Source organism: Nomascus leucogenys, chromosome 13 (assembly GCF_006542625.1).
Source record: "Nomascus leucogenys isolate Asia chromosome 13, Asia_NLE_v1, whole genome shotgun sequence".
In the NCBI taxonomy this organism is placed as follows: domain Eukaryota; kingdom Metazoa; phylum Chordata; class Mammalia; order Primates; family Hylobatidae; genus Nomascus; species Nomascus leucogenys.
In genome coordinates this window covers 90638232-90655581 of record NC_044393.1, presented here as the reverse complement: position 1 = coordinate 90655581, position 17350 = coordinate 90638232, and the positions used below count along the sequence as shown (strand labels likewise).

Here is a 17350-nt window from a genome sequence, read left to right as displayed (position 1 = left end):
AGGGAAAAAGGCCTGGGAAATGTCCAAGGTACTCAATACCTTTTCCAGTTTTTCATGAAGGCCCTGGGAATAGGAGGACATGGTGAACTGACATAAATAGTAATGGATACTGTGAAGTGCTTCAAAATATAAAAAGGCTTGACACACATTCTCTTACTCAAGGCTGAAAGCCAGTCCTGAGATCGGCAGAGATGATTATTTCATTCTGTAGACAGGGAAAGGATTCAGAGACGCTAAATGATCCGAGTCATGACTGGGTAAGTGGCAGAATCAAAATTTGCATTCAGCTCTTTGACCCCGAAACCAAAGTTCTTGATGCTGTGTCACGCTCCATTGAATTCTTTGGTTTCAATTGAAAAACAAAGACTGCTCTTACATTCTGATCCCCACAAAATGAACAATGATGGGCAGCATAGGAGAGGGGCACTATACATGTCAGCCCATAGGAAAGAAATAACATCGAAATTCCCAAACAAGACAAGGCTTTGGCTGGATTTCTGTCTTAGACTTCATGGGGCACTCTGAATAGTAAAATCTGAGAAAATCACAAGCCTCATTTCCTGTGAACCCCAGTCCACTTACCCTATAGTTATAAAGTCTCCTTTGCTGATGGTGTCGGGTTCAATGCAGATATTCAGAAAATCTTCTTTGCTCTAAAAAGGTTAAGAACACTAACGTCATTACTCTTAAAATTTGGCTAATGCAGCCTGTTGTCATCCTCAGCTTTGATGGTTCATAGTTTGAAGCTATGTATAGATAGGGGACTCTACTTGTAGTGATTTAATTCCAAACCTATTTTCAGTCTTTTTTTTTTTTTTTTCACTAAGAGCTTTACTGAGGTATAATTTATAGAAAATTCATCTCCATTGCTTGGCTTTTTTTACTACATAAGCAAACAGAAAACTCAGAGTGGGAGGTTCTGGACGTTCTGTCACTCACTAGTAATTATTAGCTGTTCTAGTCGCTAGGATTACTTCCCTTGCAGGCCAAGCTTTCAGCCCATCCCAGCAATCTCAGTGTTCACTGTACATCAGCTTCACATCACAGCGTGGAATCATCTGCTTGGTGTGGAGAGCCGAAGTGCCTGTGCTCCTTTAATGCTCTACATACAAATTGGGTGTGTAACCAGAGTTGAAAAACAGCAATCCATTTATTCTATGGTAATGTTTAAAAACTTTCCATTTCCAGCCACAGAAAGCTCTGGATGATTTGAGCTACGACAAAATGGCTATAAAAACAGACTTGGTTCTTGGACCACTTCCCATAATTTGCTATCAGTCAGTGACTAGCCATACAAACCTAGCCCTCTGTAAATCAATCCCACAACTTCTATGTCAGCTTCAAATAGAGGTCTTGTTTCTTTTGGGGTAGGTTCAAGATCTTCAGGCCCAGGATTTGAGGCCTCTGAGAGCCTTAAAGCCTTTGCCTAAGATTAAAGGGTAACTAACAAAGAACTGTCAACTAAGAATTACAAAACTTAAAGTGGATGACTTTGAAAGTTCACCTTTTATTTAACTACTTACTGAGTGCCAATCATGCACCATGAACCCACGGAGCTTGGGTTACACCAATGAACAAAACCCACATGAATTTCTGCCTACAAAGAACTTACTTTCTACTGTAGAGACTGGAGGGAATAGATCGATCATAGTAAAACAGTAAATTATAAACTCTGTTAGAAGATAAGGATGCCAAAACTATATTAGAGTTCATTAGAAAATAAGATCAAAGAAGCAGAGCAAGGAACATGAGGTGGCGCTGATGGCAGTGGCTGCATTATAAAAAAGGGGGTCCCGTGGAGAAGCCTTGGAGAAGAGACCTGAAGGAGGTGAGGGAGTCAGCGATTTGGCCATCCAGGGCAGTGGTTCTCAAACTTCAGCAAGTGTCACTGTAGAGCAGGTAACACTCAGACTCTGGTTTTTGTTTGTCAACTAAAATAATTTTTGGCCAGGCGCAGTGGCTCACACCTGTGATCTCAGCACTTTGGGAGGCCGAGGTGGGCCGATCAGCTGAGGTCAGGAGTTCGAGACCAGCTTGGCCAACATGGTGAAACCCCATCTCTACTAAAAGTACAAATATTAGCCAGGTGTGGTGGCAGGCGCCTGTAATCCCAGCTACTCGGGAGGCTGAGGCAGGAGAATTGCTAGAACCCGGGAGGCAGAGATTGCAGTGAGCCAATATCACGCTATTGCACTCCAGCCTGGGTGACGAGTGAAACTCCATCTCAATCAATCAATAAAAATAATTTTTTTAAACTCAGACTCTGGCCCCATCCCAAGTTTCTGGTTCAGTAGATCTGGGGTGAGGCCCATGAATTTTCATCTCGAGCAACTTCCATGTGACACTGATGTGCTGATCTAAGGACCAGACTTTGAGAACCCCTAATCCGGGGATGAGCAGTCCACACAAGGGGAACTACTGGGGCAGAGGCCTTCAGGTGATGGTGGGGGAACATGTCTGACGGCAGGGAACAGCAAGGAAGCCCGTGTGGCTGGAGCAGAGCGAGTGACAGGGACAACAAGTGAAGACAAGGAAGAGAGGAGCTACATCAGCAGAGCCTCATAGACCATGGCGAGGAAGCTGGCTTTTAGGCTGAATGAATCAGCCACTGGAGGGTTCTAAGGAGGGAAATATGTTCTGGCTTCATTTCAGTAGGATCACTCTGGCTGCTGTGTTGAGAATTAAGACAGGAGTAGTATTGGAGAGGGAGACAGTGGGCTAGGAATTAACATTATAGATAAATGTGTAAGAATGATCCAGGGTTCAGGAGCTCCCAGGAGCAATGATCTGCTCTGACAACAGGACATTGAGAGGTAGGGCTGGGGGGTAGTTAGAGAGGAGGAGGAAGAATGGGTTAAAGCAGTGACGAGTCAGGACAACCACCAAGTCACCAGGCCCAGCATACAAGGGGAGGAAAAGAAAGAAAACACAGCCACTGCTTAAAGGCTGTGGGAAAGGCAGCGCCCAGGGGAGAGCCACGCTTCAGCTAGAACAGAGTCGGGAAACATTTTCTGTAAAGAGCCAGAGAGTGAACACTGTAGGCTTGCAGACCACGAGGTCTCTCTCACAGCTATTCAACTCAGCCATGGTGGCTGAAAGCAACCAGAGACTACACTCAAATGAATTAGCATGCCTGTGTTCCAGTAAAATTTGACTTAAAGACACTGAAATTTGAAGACAATTTCTACACGTAACAGAAAAATAATCTTCTTTTGATTTTTTTCAATGATTTAAAAATGTAAAAAACATTGTTAGCTTCAAGGCTGTACAAATACAGGCAGCAGGATAGTCGGGCCTGTGGGTTGTCCTTTGCTGACCCCTGTTCTAAAGCTTTGTTCTGGAGGCACAATTAAGTTACCTATAAAGAAACTGTGGTTCTTTGGAGGTGAGCCTTTAGCTTTGTTAACAGGGAACAGGGCAGCCTTTAGTCTAGAATTAATTTTGACTCACTAGTGAGGCAATACCTTTCCGAGGACACTACCCAATGCCCCATGTCTGAAGTGGATTTTCTACTCTAATTGGTTTGAACACGAACTATTCCTGGCTTTGTGAGAGGACTGACTCTCCTGAGACTGTCCCGCCTGCTCACTGGTAACTCAACCTGCATCTTGGGTGGTGGTTTCTCACATGCATGCACCTGTCAGTACTCAGCTGAAGATTCCAGAGGAAACCTCCGTAAACCTCTAGCTTGGTTCTGGGTGCAGCTCTCCTCTCCATGTGGCTCTCTTGTATCCTGCCTTGCAATTCTAGCTGCCTTGATTTCTCAAAATTCTCAAAGACCCCTCAACTGAGGTGGGGCATGGGCTCTGTGTGGGCTCCCTCTCAACAGGCTGTGGCCTCTCTCCAGCAGTCACCTGGGGCAAGCGTCAGGCTCACCGTGTTCAATTCCTTGCTCTCTGGACTCACTGTCCTATGCTGCTTGTCTCATACCAATGTCTCATATAGTTGTTTCATAGATTTTGTCCAATTTTTAAGGTGTTTAAGGTATAAAGCTGGTGCTTTTTGCTACATCTTGGCCAAAAGTCTCACATTAACATTCAAAAATCATATTGCTTTGACAGATTAAATGAGGAAACTTTATTATCTCAATAGATGCTGGAAGAGTACTTGATAAAATTAAATATCTAAGATATTTAACATGAAAGATAAAAATGCTTAGCAAACTGGGAATAGAAAGGAACTTCCTTAATCTGATAAAGGGTATCTATAAAAAAAGAAAACACATTAAATACAAGAATGAAACAATGAAGACTTTCTCTCTAAATCAGAAATAAGAAAAGACGATGGGGACTCCTGTTATTGCTACTTCTATTTAACCATGTACTGAGGTCCTAGCCAGTGATCTAAGTAAAATGAAGGATTGTAAGGATAAGTATTTGAAGAGAGAAAACAAAACTTGCACTATTTGCATTGGCCATGACTAAATCTGTAGAAAATTTGAAAGAATTCATTGAAAGAAAGTTAGAATAATTAATAATAATTTAATTAGGTTGCTGATTCAGCATTGATGTAAAAAATCAATTGTATGTCCATCTACTAAATCAGATAGACAATGAAATTTTAAGAGATATTATTTAGAATAGCATAAAAATTAAGATAACTGGGAATATATCCAGCAAAAGACAGGATATTCCAGAGAAAACTATAAAACTTCATTGAAAGACACTGAAGACCTAAATAAATGAAGAGATATACCCCGTTCATATGCTAGAGGAGTCAATATTGTAGAAATGTCATTTCTCTCCAAATTGATCTATGGGTACAATGCAGTGAGATCAATATTATAACATTTTTATGTGGAATTTAATAAAATAAACATTCTAAAATATTTATAGAACTCAAATGAGCTAAGAACAGCCAAGAGACTGTGTAAAAAAAGAGAAAAACAGAACTTATTATAAAACGAAAATAAGAGAAGCAGAGTATTAGTATAAATATGAGAAAATGGAACAACAATAGAAGAAAGAGACTAGAAACATTTACATGTATATAGACATGATATACGGCAGAGGTTTATTGAAGATCAATAGGGGAAAATGGAGATTTCAATAAATGGTGCGTGGACAACTGGCTTTCTATTTGGAAAGAACATAAAATGGGAGCTTTTCCTGCATCATTCACAAAACTCACTTATAAGTGGCGGTATTTCCTTTTTAAAGAAAAATGGAACTATGTTGCAAATCTTTTCACCTATTTTTCCCATGTCAATAGACAAAAAATAATACATATATAAAATAGATATGATTTTTAATAAATGTACCAAAATTTATTCAGTCTGATTAGTTCATTGCAAATATTTTACTATTATACAGTGAGCATAGTTGTATAAGAGATCCTAATTTTCACACATTCTACACTCCTACAGCTTCTTTCATACACTGAATGTGCTGCTTTTAATAAGTGAACATTTTGAGCTATTACACGGCAGCTACATTGCCTTTATTGTATTGCATTTGCTTTTATTTTTATAAAGAGTTGTGCAAAAAAGAAACAAATGAATTTGCTGCTACTAGTGATAAGCAGCACAGTATTGTATACTTTTATAATAGGCACAAAGATAAAAAGCACTTGGCATTGTGAGTGTGGCTAATCTTGAGCGAAATCACATGCTCACTGAACTTAATCCATTCACTGGTACTCAGTCATCAGAGAAAAGAACAATGGTAAAGAACATGAACAAAATACTCGGAATACATATTATTAAAGACTTGGTATAAAGGAGATGTATAATTACAAATGTTATCTTTCTCTTTTAAATTCCTCTGGAACAGAATCTTTTTTTTTTTTTTTTTAGCATTCACATATCCACTTTCACCAGTGTTTTTCAGATTTCCATTATGTAAAAAAGGACTGCCTACATTATATATTCATCAGGTTATTTCAGTAGGATAAATTCCTAGAAATACAGTTAATAGGGCCGAAGGTATGCATATATTTTAGACACCTCATGTATACTATACCAAATTGCTGAGACAGGATGTTCCAATCTATATTCCCATCAGAAACACACACCACCACTAAGCTTTTTTCTTTTTTTTTTTGAGACAGAGACCACTAAGCTTTTAATCTGTAACATGCTTTTTAGTCATGACAATTCAATGTTACTATTTTAATTTGCATTTCTTTGCTGAAATCACTGTCTCCTTACCTACAAAATGCAGATACAGATATCTACCCTATAAGGATTACATAATATTATGTAAAATTCTTAGGACAGTGCCTCACATGTAGTAAATAGTCAGCAAATATAAGCTATTTTTTCATATGCTTATTTCTTTTATGAATTTTCTATTCTTACCCCTTGCTCACTTTTTATATTAGTCCTTTGCCCATTTCTCATTGCTTTATCCTAAGAGCTTGTTATAAGGAAAGTGAATTCCTGGTCTATCACATGCTAATATTTTTCCCAATATGTCATTTAAAAGTTTGTTTAGAATGTCGTTTTAAATAAAAAGACAAATGCATCAATATGATTTTTGCCTTAAATGTCATGCTTAGAGAGCCTGGTCCTCCTTAATTTTATACTGATAATCACTTAGATTTTACCCTAATACTTTTTTTTAACTTTGAACTTCTATTTTAAGTTCAGGGGTACATACACAGGATGTGCAGCCTTGTTACATAGGTATAAACATGTGCCATTTACCCTAATACTTTAATGATTTTATTATTTTACATTTAGTTCTTTAATCAAACTAGAATTTTTTTATAGGGTGAAGGGAGCTATGTTTTCCAAATGTTTTGCAATGGACATGCATTGTTTTCATAGTTAGAAAACATCTCAGTACTCTGAATATTAATATTAGAATCAAACTTATCACTCTATTAATATTGGAATCAAACTTTTCACGACATTCCAACTCCTTCTGCTAATTTTCAGACTGGCCTAGACAACTGAACAGACTAATTTGCATACAAGCTGAATGTAATTAGTCCACAGTTAACAATTACTTTCCTATTGGCATTCTCATTGATATAAATTACCAAGGTTTTCTCTATACTAGGGTCAGTAAACTTTTTCTGTAAGTGACCAGATAATAAACATTTTAGGCTTTGGGCCATACAATCTGTCACAACTACTCAGCTCTCCCCTGTAGCACAAAGGCAGCCACAGACAATATATTTGTGAATGAATATGGCTGTGCTCCAATAAAACTTTATTTATGGATACTGAAATTTGAATTTTACATATTTTTCTGTTCACAAAAATTATTCTTTTGATTTTCTTTGTATCATTTAAAATTAGAAGATTCTTGGCTTCTGGGCTATACAAAAACAGGTGGCAGACCAGTTTGCCAATGCCTGCTTTATTTCAATACTTTTGGGTGTATCGTCTATAGTAGCACCACCCAACAGAACCTTCTGCACTGACGGACAGGCTGTATACCTGTGCTTTCCAATATGGTGGCTACTAGCCATATGGCTGTTGAACACTTGACATGTGGTGAGTGTGACTTAGGAACTAAGTTTTGAATTTTATTTAATTCTAATTAATCTAAATTTAACTAGCCACATGTGGCTAATAGCTACCATATGGAATAGTGCATACCTATAGATTGGGCCTAAATAAATCATATGTAGATATAGATACAGATGTATGTGTGTGGGTATTTTTCTCCTGAGGATCTAATTTGACATATTTAGTGTAGTCGCAAAAACCGTGGATATTTACTCAAGTAAAAGTTCCACAATTTTTTTCCAGTGACAAATGGGAATAGCTAATTTTCATTTCTAAAGCTCTCTTGCCCTAAGTTCTCTGAATGCCAATTAAGCAATGAGCAGAACATGTGATCAGAGCCCCAGAAGCATTTATGCCACTCCTGCAGGTGACAGCTTCTCCTCATTGCTGTTATTCCTTAAAGGCACACCACATCCTCTTTCTCCTCTCCCTGCCCTCTCTATCTTCACAGGGTAAAAATAAAAATAACTGAATTAGTGGGAGAGGACTATAGCTATTGTCACTTTTCTTAGGTACCAAATGCTTTTCTAATAAAAAAGCACACTTACTGTCGGGTCAAGCTGATTGTTCCGTGTTGTGATGGACAGTTCAATGGTGGACAGCTGCACATCTTTCCAGACCTCTGGGCTCACCTCTTGGGATAGGGCTGTGGGAATCCATTAGATACAGGTCAGTTTATTCCATTAACATTTCACCACCCACCACAGACGGCTAGCTGCTAGCTGCTCAGCTCAGCTTCTCAACCTTTCTGCTGACTCTTTGCCTTCATTTTATTTATTTCGTGCTTCTTATATAGAGGTAAAAATGCCATCTCTGTGCCTAAAACATCACTACCAAAAGCAGTCACATTAACAGAAAGACTGTGCAGAGACTGCTATGCCCGTTGATGGTACATTGCTTGGGCCTGCTCTGGTGGCACACAGAAGGATGAATTCAGTGATCCCTGAAAGGCTTCTCCTGCTCTAGTTAAGTCTCTAAAACTGATTTTGGAGGTCTACTTTAGGGAGGGCACTTCTGAACTGCCCAGGGCCCTCCAATCTTCAGTCGCCACATTGCTCACCATCCTGTGGTTGTGCCCAGTAGGATGCAAGCCTTCGTAATATTCTCCTGTACAAAGAAGGCCTTTGTACAGGGGTCTCCTCTGGTTCACTGGGAGGTCTCTCTGTAGGTCCCGTGTATGAGATAGAGGCTTGATGAGTCTGAGGCCACTCCTTTTAATGTGGAGAGAGAAAAATTTTGTTATGCATATATAATTCCACTCTGGGAGTTTCTCTCTGCAAAAGTTATTTATTTGTCTACCTATACCTGCTAGAAAGTGAACTAATAATCTCCTCTTACTGGACGGAATGCTAGTTTGGAGCATGGAATCCTCAAGCTTTCTTTTCCTCTTAAAGCTACATCTTAAAAACGATGAAGTCAGCAAGTACTGCCTCCATTGCTCCCCCTAAAATGGGCTAACCACCACCATTTACACTTGTCCAAAAAGAGGGTGAATGAACATAGGGTCATCCATAATAAATTTATCTTTGGCTTACAGATGGTGATGCAAAATGAAACTGAGGAAATCCAGCTGCATCAAGTACCTACCTCACTTCTGGAATCTTATTCCACACACAGGCCAGAATGGTTTAGCCCAGGCTCACAATCCAGCCCAAGGCTTCTCACTTCTGCTTCAAAGCCCATCACCTTCACACTCTTAATTTTTTTTGTCTTCTACATCCTGGCATCCCAAGTCCAGTGTCATCCTGGATCACATCCTGACCGCAAGAATAATTAAAACCCTACCCCAGCCTCTCAAGCCTTGACATCACCTCTGATTCACCACATCCACCCATTTCCATGGCCACATCCTGGCCCCTAATGTCACCCAGAACTATTTCACTTTGGAAATTTAAAACCCTGAGATCCTACTCTCTAATCACATCTCATATTCTTCTGGTTGATTCTTTTGTGCCCATTATGTCTCTTAGGGTGAAATGCTTCCCTATTCTCAAGTTTCCAGGTGGTGAATTACAAAGCAGTAGCAATACTGGCTTCTCTCACTCCACCACTGACTCCTCCCCAAGTCTAGAAGGACCAGTGCATGGATCCAGCCCTTTCCTTTCTCTCTGACAGCAGCTGTCCTTGTCTCAAACGTTCACTGCTTCTTCTAATTTTCATGTGGTGAAAATTAGCTTCTTCTGGTGGTCTCTGCCCTGAAGGAGCTGTTTCAATGTACACCTTTAGTTCACAGTGTTAGGAGACCAGATAGAGACCACATATCTGTGCTTTGTCCTCCACTCCTGCTGACATTTATAAAGATGACATTTTGACCTTCATCTGCCTAGTTCCTGCATTTGTTTTCATACCTTGGTTCAAACTAAAAAGAGGAAGAGAGGGGTTTTATTGTGGGCCCCTGAAGACCTAACTGCACCAAGTTTTCAATCACATTGAGGATTCTGCTCCCTGACCACTCTTTTTCCCTCAGTGCCAAACTGATAGTCAGTTACTTTCAATCGCTTTCTTTTTCCACTTACTCTTGGCTTTCCTGTGTCTTTATTCTTCTACAATATGTCCTAAAAAGCCCCAATTCTGGATCAGCCTTGTCACTAAGTTCCTGTACTCTTACATCATGGCTCAGTATTACTAGAGGAGAAAATGATACTCCTGCTAAGTATTAATACAGGGAAAAGCAGTCACCCAAAGGAGCATTCATGTCTACAAATTGTTAGCCTCAGGTCTTCAGTGCTACTTGATAATCCTAAGCCTCCTCCCACATTCATCTTTCTTCAGGATACCCCATACCACTACCCACCGCCTTTCTGCCAGGATCACTTTGCTTCCTACACTTCAGTGAGAACATCAGGGACATCAGTGAGAATACCTTAACTTTCTCTAATCTCATTTTCATCTGGACCTACCCTTTTACTCCTCTCCTGTATCAATGAAAAAAGGTGTCTCTTGTCCTGTCCAGGAACAATCCAGTACTCTAGATCCCACACCCTTCTACCTGCTCTTGGATTTTGCCAATTCAGTCATGCTTTTTTTTTTTTTTTGAGATGGAGTCTTGCTCTGTCACCCAGGCTGGAGTGCAGTGGCCCGATCTCGGCTCACTGCAAGCTCCGCCTCCCGGGTTCACGCCATTCTCCTGCCTCAGCCTCTCCGAGTAGCTGGGACTACAGGCGCCCGCCACCACGCCCGGCTAATTTTTTTTTTTTTTTTTTTGTATTTTTAGTAGAGACGGGGTTTCACAGTGGTCTCGATCTCCTGACCTCGTGATCCGCCCACCTCGGCCTCCCAAAGTGCTGGGATTACAAGCGTGAGCCACTGCGCCCGGCCCTTCAGTCATGCTTTCTGTCTCCCTTCTCACCTCCTCACATTATTTTCTTTTTCTTCAGTCTAGAAACACATGGATATTCTCCACTTTTAAAAACTCCATATTGACCCCATGTTTCTCTCAGCTTTTGCCTTCCCTATCTCCTTCTCTTCAAAGTCAGGTTTCTTGAAGGAGTAGCCTGTCCTTGCTGTCTCCACTTCTTTACATCACTTTTACTTCTTGACTTTCTTCAATCTGGCTTCAGCCACCACACTTTGGAGGCTGCCCAGCGTTTGGAGGCTGCCAAATTCGATGGATACTCTCGTCTGTATATTTAAAGTCTTTGCTTTTGCTTCTCGAAACTCTTACTTTTTTCTTGAAATTCTCTCTTCTACTGGCTTCTATGTTAGTATTCTTTCCTGCATTTTCTCTTAGCACTTCTCAGTCATTTTTGGTGGTTCTTTAAATGTTTATGTCCCTTAGGGATATTGCAGGCCATCTGTACTCAACGGTAATTTCACCCAACCCATGGTTTCAACACCGCTCACACGCTTATGACATTTGAATCTGTTTCTTTAGTCCAGACCTCTCTGCTGAATTCCAGACCTAAATCACAATTGTATCTTTGCTTGTCTGTACCACAGGTATGTTAAACTCTACATAGATTAAACTGAAAATTTCATCTCTCTTCACAAACTTGATTTACTCTAGTATTATCAATATCAGTGGAAAACTCCAGTTACCAAACTCTAGTCCCTCATACCAGAAATCTGATAAACCTACATTCTTCTGACTTTTGAGGTTCTAACTTAACAGTTCTTTAATCTGTCTTCTATTGTCAATACTCACTGTTACCTCCTTAGTCTATATGTCACTTCCCACCTGACTACTTTAACAATCTTCTATCTCATGTCCTTGCCTTGAGCTACCCACATCCTGTTTTTCTGTTTAGAAAAAAACAATTTTTCTAAGATGCAAATCTGCTCATGTCATGCCTCTGCTTAAGACTCAATAACTCCCCATTGCTTTGAGGATAAAAGTCAAATTGCACATCAAAACCCGCCATAACCTGCCCTTACCTAACCCACTGGCTTCACTTCCTGCCATTTTACTGCATTAATCATAATTAAGGGCCATGTCACACCACTGTGACTTCACATAGCCTTTAAATGTTTCAAAATTTAGTGTAATTGTCACCTCCACTGGGAAGATTTTCTGACCCTCATTAGATTTGGATGCCCCTCCTCTCTGCTCCCTTCTTAGTCTTTCTATCTTTCTCTCACAGTGCTTGCCAAACTGCTGATTTACTTACACTTCCCTCCCAGCATCTGAATACTTCTTGAGGGCAGGAAACCTTTCCCATTTGACTTTGTATCCCAAGCATATATCAACTATTGTTTGCTGAATAAATAGTGGAAACAGTTTATATTCCATTTAAATATGTAGCTACTCTGTTTCTTCCTAAATGCACTCACAACTCCACCAATGAAATTATTCCCTCGAGGAATAACCGATTTTACTAATCCAGTTTGCCCTTTGTATATAAAGACCTTGCCCTGCCAAGTTCATTTTTAAAATCTTATACATTTACTTCTAGTAGTTCAGTGATTTTAGGGTTTTACATTTAATTTTTTAATCCAGTCAGAATTTTTTTAAAAGGTAAAGGAAGCTATGTTTTCCAAATGTTTTGCAAGGAACATGTATTACTTTTATAATTAGAAAAACACTCAGTACCTCTGAATATTAACATTGGAACCAACCTTCTCACTACATCCAAACCCCATCTGCCAATTTTCAGACTGGCCAGCCAAGCTATCAATATACCACTTTGATTTGCATAAAAGCTGAATGTAGTCTGTAGTCCACAGTTAAAGATGACTTTTCTATTAGCATTTTCACTAATAAAAGTTGTTAGGCTTTTCTCTATGCCAGTATTTTTTATTGTATCGTACAGAGTAGCACTGCCCAACAAAACTTTTTCTGATCATGGAAATGTTCCATATCTATACTCTCCAATACAGTAACCACCACCCATATTTAGCTAGTATAGTTTGAAACCTACTGATATAAACACAAACCTGTACAATTAGATATTATATATTCAGATACAAATCTTCAATTCATTTCCAGGTACTAACATAGACAAGCATACAAATAATCAGTGAGATATATGTCATTATGTTCAAGGTCTGTCGGGCAAGAGAGTGAATTAATAGCAAAGGGAAGTAGAATGCTTAAGAGAGATTAAATATGGGTTTGGTAGTAGAGGGAATGAATTGGTAGATGAAGGGTGATTGCTTATCAAAACAGGAATGCATTTTGTAATTGTATTTAATCAAACATGCCCTGTTTTAGTGTTGAAGCATGCCACATTCATCTGTAGCAAGGAATTAAAAAAAAATACCAAATATATGCATTACAGAGAAACAACAAAATAACACAGCAAATTTCTACACTGTAAATCACATTTACCTTAAGAGTGCTGAAAAAGTGGGCTGCTTTGATTTTTAGAGGCCCAAGATACCAGTACCTGTGAAAAGACCAAGATAAAAATCTGATAAGAATATCAAAAGAACTATCATATGATAGATACCATTCACAGCAGACAATACATTAGAATTACATCTCTGCTATGAGTGGCTATTCTGGTAGCTAGGAGGTTATGGCTTAGTATAAAAGAGTATTACATTCAATTTTAAATCCACATTTCGATGCCTTGTCAAGCTATATGTAATTAGTTATGCAGTAAAGATTCTTGCAATTTATGAGAGATATATAACCAGGCTCCTTGAGTCACTAAATTCACAACATCCTTTAAACACATCCCTTAAGCCATAGAATACAGTTCGGTATAGAGTTGTCCCTCAGTCCAAAGTCTGCAGATGTTCAAGTCCCTGATATAAAATGGCATATTTGCACATAACCTATGTACATTCTCTTGTATATTTTAAATCATCTCTACATTGCTTATAACACTTAACAGAATGCCTACACATCACTTTATTTGCACGGATTCAACACAGTACTCGGTGTGCAGCCAATTCCAGTTTTGCTTTTTGGAATTTTGTGGAATTTTTTTTCCCCCAAATATTCTCTATCTGCATTTGTTTATATCTCTGCATACAATGGGTCAAGTGTACGTTCAAAAGAGCTATGAGTAAAGGATGATGCAGCCATACTAAGATGCAAACACTGCATGCTCTGATGTGCTGATCCCAAGCTAAACGACTAGATCCTGTACACCATGTCCTCTCACACACACAAATGCACATAGGCACACTCAATTAAAAACGTGTAAACCAGCATAATTTCACATTACTCATGTTATATAGCTCTAAAATGGCAAATGTTAAATCTGGGAATAACAAGAATCTATTGCATATTGCTAAATACGTAAAAGCTACTGGAGAGAGGAAGACACCTAATCAGAATTAGAAAACAGCATAAAATAGATTCTTCTCTTAAAACTTATCTCTGTTAACAAATCATTCAACATTAACTGCTCTCTATTGATTCTGATCATATACATTTATTTAGCACCCACTATGAATGTGGAGGAAACAGAAGAAATATAAAGTATAAATTTCCCACCTTTGAGAGCTTATGATTTGAGAAAATAAGACCCAAATAAGTAAAAGCAAACAATGAATGACTATATGGAAAAGCATAAACTGATCACTGCTTATTGGTAAGGGGAATCAAAAAGAGCCAAAAAATCATTAAGGGCCTAAAATCATTGGAGCAGCCATGCCTATAAAATGAATGGCACAGAATAAAGTCAGGGTACAAAACTTAGAGTATGGGAAATAGGATAACAGCCAGAGAAAGAGGGAAAAGCTTAGAAGTAAAGATACATAATTATATAATTAGGGGTGATGACAGAGTAAGTTGGGCCTGGAATAACAGACAAAGAGCTTAGATATAATCCAAGAGGGAATGCAGAAACATTCTAAATTATTACTCAGGTTGATATTGTGCTACTACTAATGAGGCCCTTGATCATCTGATTTTTTGTGTTAGTGTTTTTTAAAATTTACTTTATAGTTTGCTTCTTTCCCTAGTTAGCCAAGTAGAAGGTCATCTCAACTCAGGCAGTTACCTTCTAAAGTTTCCTCAGTTTCCTTCATCTCTACCAATAGTACATTTTGCCACTGTCTTTGTAGTCTTCCTATAGCCAGCTAGGAAATGATTTCTCATATCTCTACCATTTCTTTCTTAATACAAAGAGCAACTCTGTGGATGGGCCTAGCCAAGGTAGCACATAATGACAATCAGAATTTTAAAATTCTTTGTTCAGAAACCAATCGAGATATGGGGCAAGTATATAAAGTAGTCCTGAAGGCATTGACCTGTACTGTGCTTTATTGTTAATTACCACATTTTGGAAAGCAATTTGTCCTAACCAGACTTTTTTAGGGAAAGCTAAGCAGTTTCTCTTGGTGAGCTGCTGGATTTGAGATTTCAGATCAAACACAAGGTAATTTGTGGAATCCCATAATCATGGCACACTTGCAAATAAAAAGATATGAAATACTTCAGAATGCAAAGTGTAATATAATATGGTAATGTCTCTCTTTTGACATTCCACTGTCAGGAATCTCATTAGCAAGAATAATAAAGTGAAACAAGTGAGAGAAATTTCTGTTAAAAAAAAAAAAAAGCATGGCAGGCTGGCCTATGAAGTGAAAGAGAAATTTCTTGAGAGCTATGTGTGAGATCAGCCACAATTCATTTAAACTATACTCAAACTGTAAGCCCTTGATTTTAAGAAAAAGTAAAGAGAAAACACCACCACCTACCAGGTATGAAGCGAATCTCTCATGGTGTCCCCTTCGGTCCTGCTCAGCAAGCCCTTGCCTACTTTACCTCTCCACAGCAAATGGAACACGACACACCCTCTCTCCAAGCCAAGAGTTTCATTGCATACAATGGATTCTCCAAAAATAAGTCAATTCCCATGAAAAGTCAATGCTGGCCCTCTAATTAGCTCCTCAATAGGCCTGTTTCTCCCATCTCACAGCACAGCCAGGCGCCGCCTTTCTTCCTCCTCTAAGAGCAGCGGCCTGTGGTCTCCCAATCTGCGAGGCCTTCACAAAAATACCTCTCAGGAAATGTCGTCTGACTGCAACAGCTCCGTAAGGCTGTAGCCCAGGCAGTCCCTTCCACTTGGTACCCAGCTAAGCAGCTGCAGAATGATAGGCAATCCAGTTCTCCCTACAGCCTAGCTTGAGCCTAACCTATGCTCAAATAGTGTGTCTAAAAATAGAGACATACCCTTCTCCTCTTCAGCTACTGCCCAGCTAGTATTGAGGAAGCTGCAACTTTCCCCAGCCTTTCTGCATATAGGACATAAACCTCTACCTGATTGTTCCTACCTCCATTATTCACACATAATTCAGCTTCCAGGCCCACCAAATTTATTCCCAGAAGATCACTGTGAGTTAAAACCTGAAAGGCAGGGACAGAATAAGATTTTTTTAAAAAACATCACACATCAATATAGTAATCCTTTACTTGCTAACTTTGACGCCAGCATCTCTGAAAGATCCCCATCGAAGGCCGGTCATTGCAAACACAGGCTGTTCCTTTTCACCCTGGAAGTTAAATACATTTCATTTAAATTCATTATTACAATCACTTGGAACTCTTTACATGTAAGTACTCAACAAATGTTCATGGCCTACTTTTCATCAAACCCAAATTCTAGAAAGTCTGCTCAAACATTAAAGACATTAACCCTGTGAGTGCTTAGTAAAAATACTTGAATAAGCCACACTGTAATATGAAGGTAATTTTTACACATCAGATTTCATGAATCTGCTGGCAGGGGAACATACTGTCATACTTTGGACTGTAAATTTGAGAGTAACTATGCTACCTCTCGAGCCAGTCAGTAGTCAGGTCAGCTAGAATTTCTTTTCTTTCATGTACTTGTCCAAGGCAAAGATAACTTAAGCCTGCATTTTCCTTATAGGATCAAGAGCTCTCAAGTCAGATCAGAATCCTGGTACTCTAGAATGTTTCACCTGAATATCTGAAAATACAGTCAAATACGTGTTACAAAAAGTCGAAATAAAAAGTGATTTGGATTTAGTCCAATGCTTTATGGCCAAATACTGCATATTATAATCAGTGAGTTTCTAATAAATCAGTGAATTAAGCAATATGTAGAAAAAATACACAATACAGCCAATGTCCCTAAGAGTTTATACTCCACCCTGAACCTTCCTTAAAAATTATAAATAATCTAGGTACCAGGATTCTAAATGGAATTTTTCCTGTAGCTCAGAATTTCATCTAAAGTCTAAGAGCTGAAAACTGACAGGCACCCAGTGCCCCCACACTCTAAAGAGAGCTACCAAATGCTACATAAGACTCCACAGAAGTTGCTAAAAGCGGGCAGAACCAGCTTGATTCCCACCACAGCCAGGGCAAGCAGAAGAGTAGGAACTGGAGGCAAATCCTTGGCAGTGCAAGTCGCTGCCTAGAGAAAGCATGCTGTCCTCTCCGCTGCCTAGAGAAAGCATGCTGTCCTCTCTGCAAGGGTAAGAGTGCTTCCCCCAACACCACTTTCACTCCTCTTTCCACTACGCCAA

At 39.2% G+C, this 17350-nt stretch overlaps 1 protein-coding gene across 1 annotated transcript in view; it reads right to left on the bottom strand.

The window, feature by feature from the left end:
- The window catches only part of AGK (acylglycerol kinase), a 105249-nt gene that overhangs the window by 5262 nt on the left and 82637 nt on the right, over positions 1 to 17350 (bottom strand). The window contains exons 10-14 of the mRNA XM_003270821.4: positions 16269 to 16348; positions 13227 to 13284; positions 8520 to 8670; positions 8008 to 8105; positions 583 to 653 (exon numbers count right to left, since the gene is read on the bottom strand). Of these exons, the coding sequence (XP_003270869.1) occupies positions 583 to 653; positions 8008 to 8105; positions 8520 to 8670; positions 13227 to 13284; positions 16269 to 16348 (458 nt within the window). The remainder of the gene's footprint in view (positions 1 to 582; positions 654 to 8007; positions 8106 to 8519; positions 8671 to 13226; positions 13285 to 16268; positions 16349 to 17350) is intronic.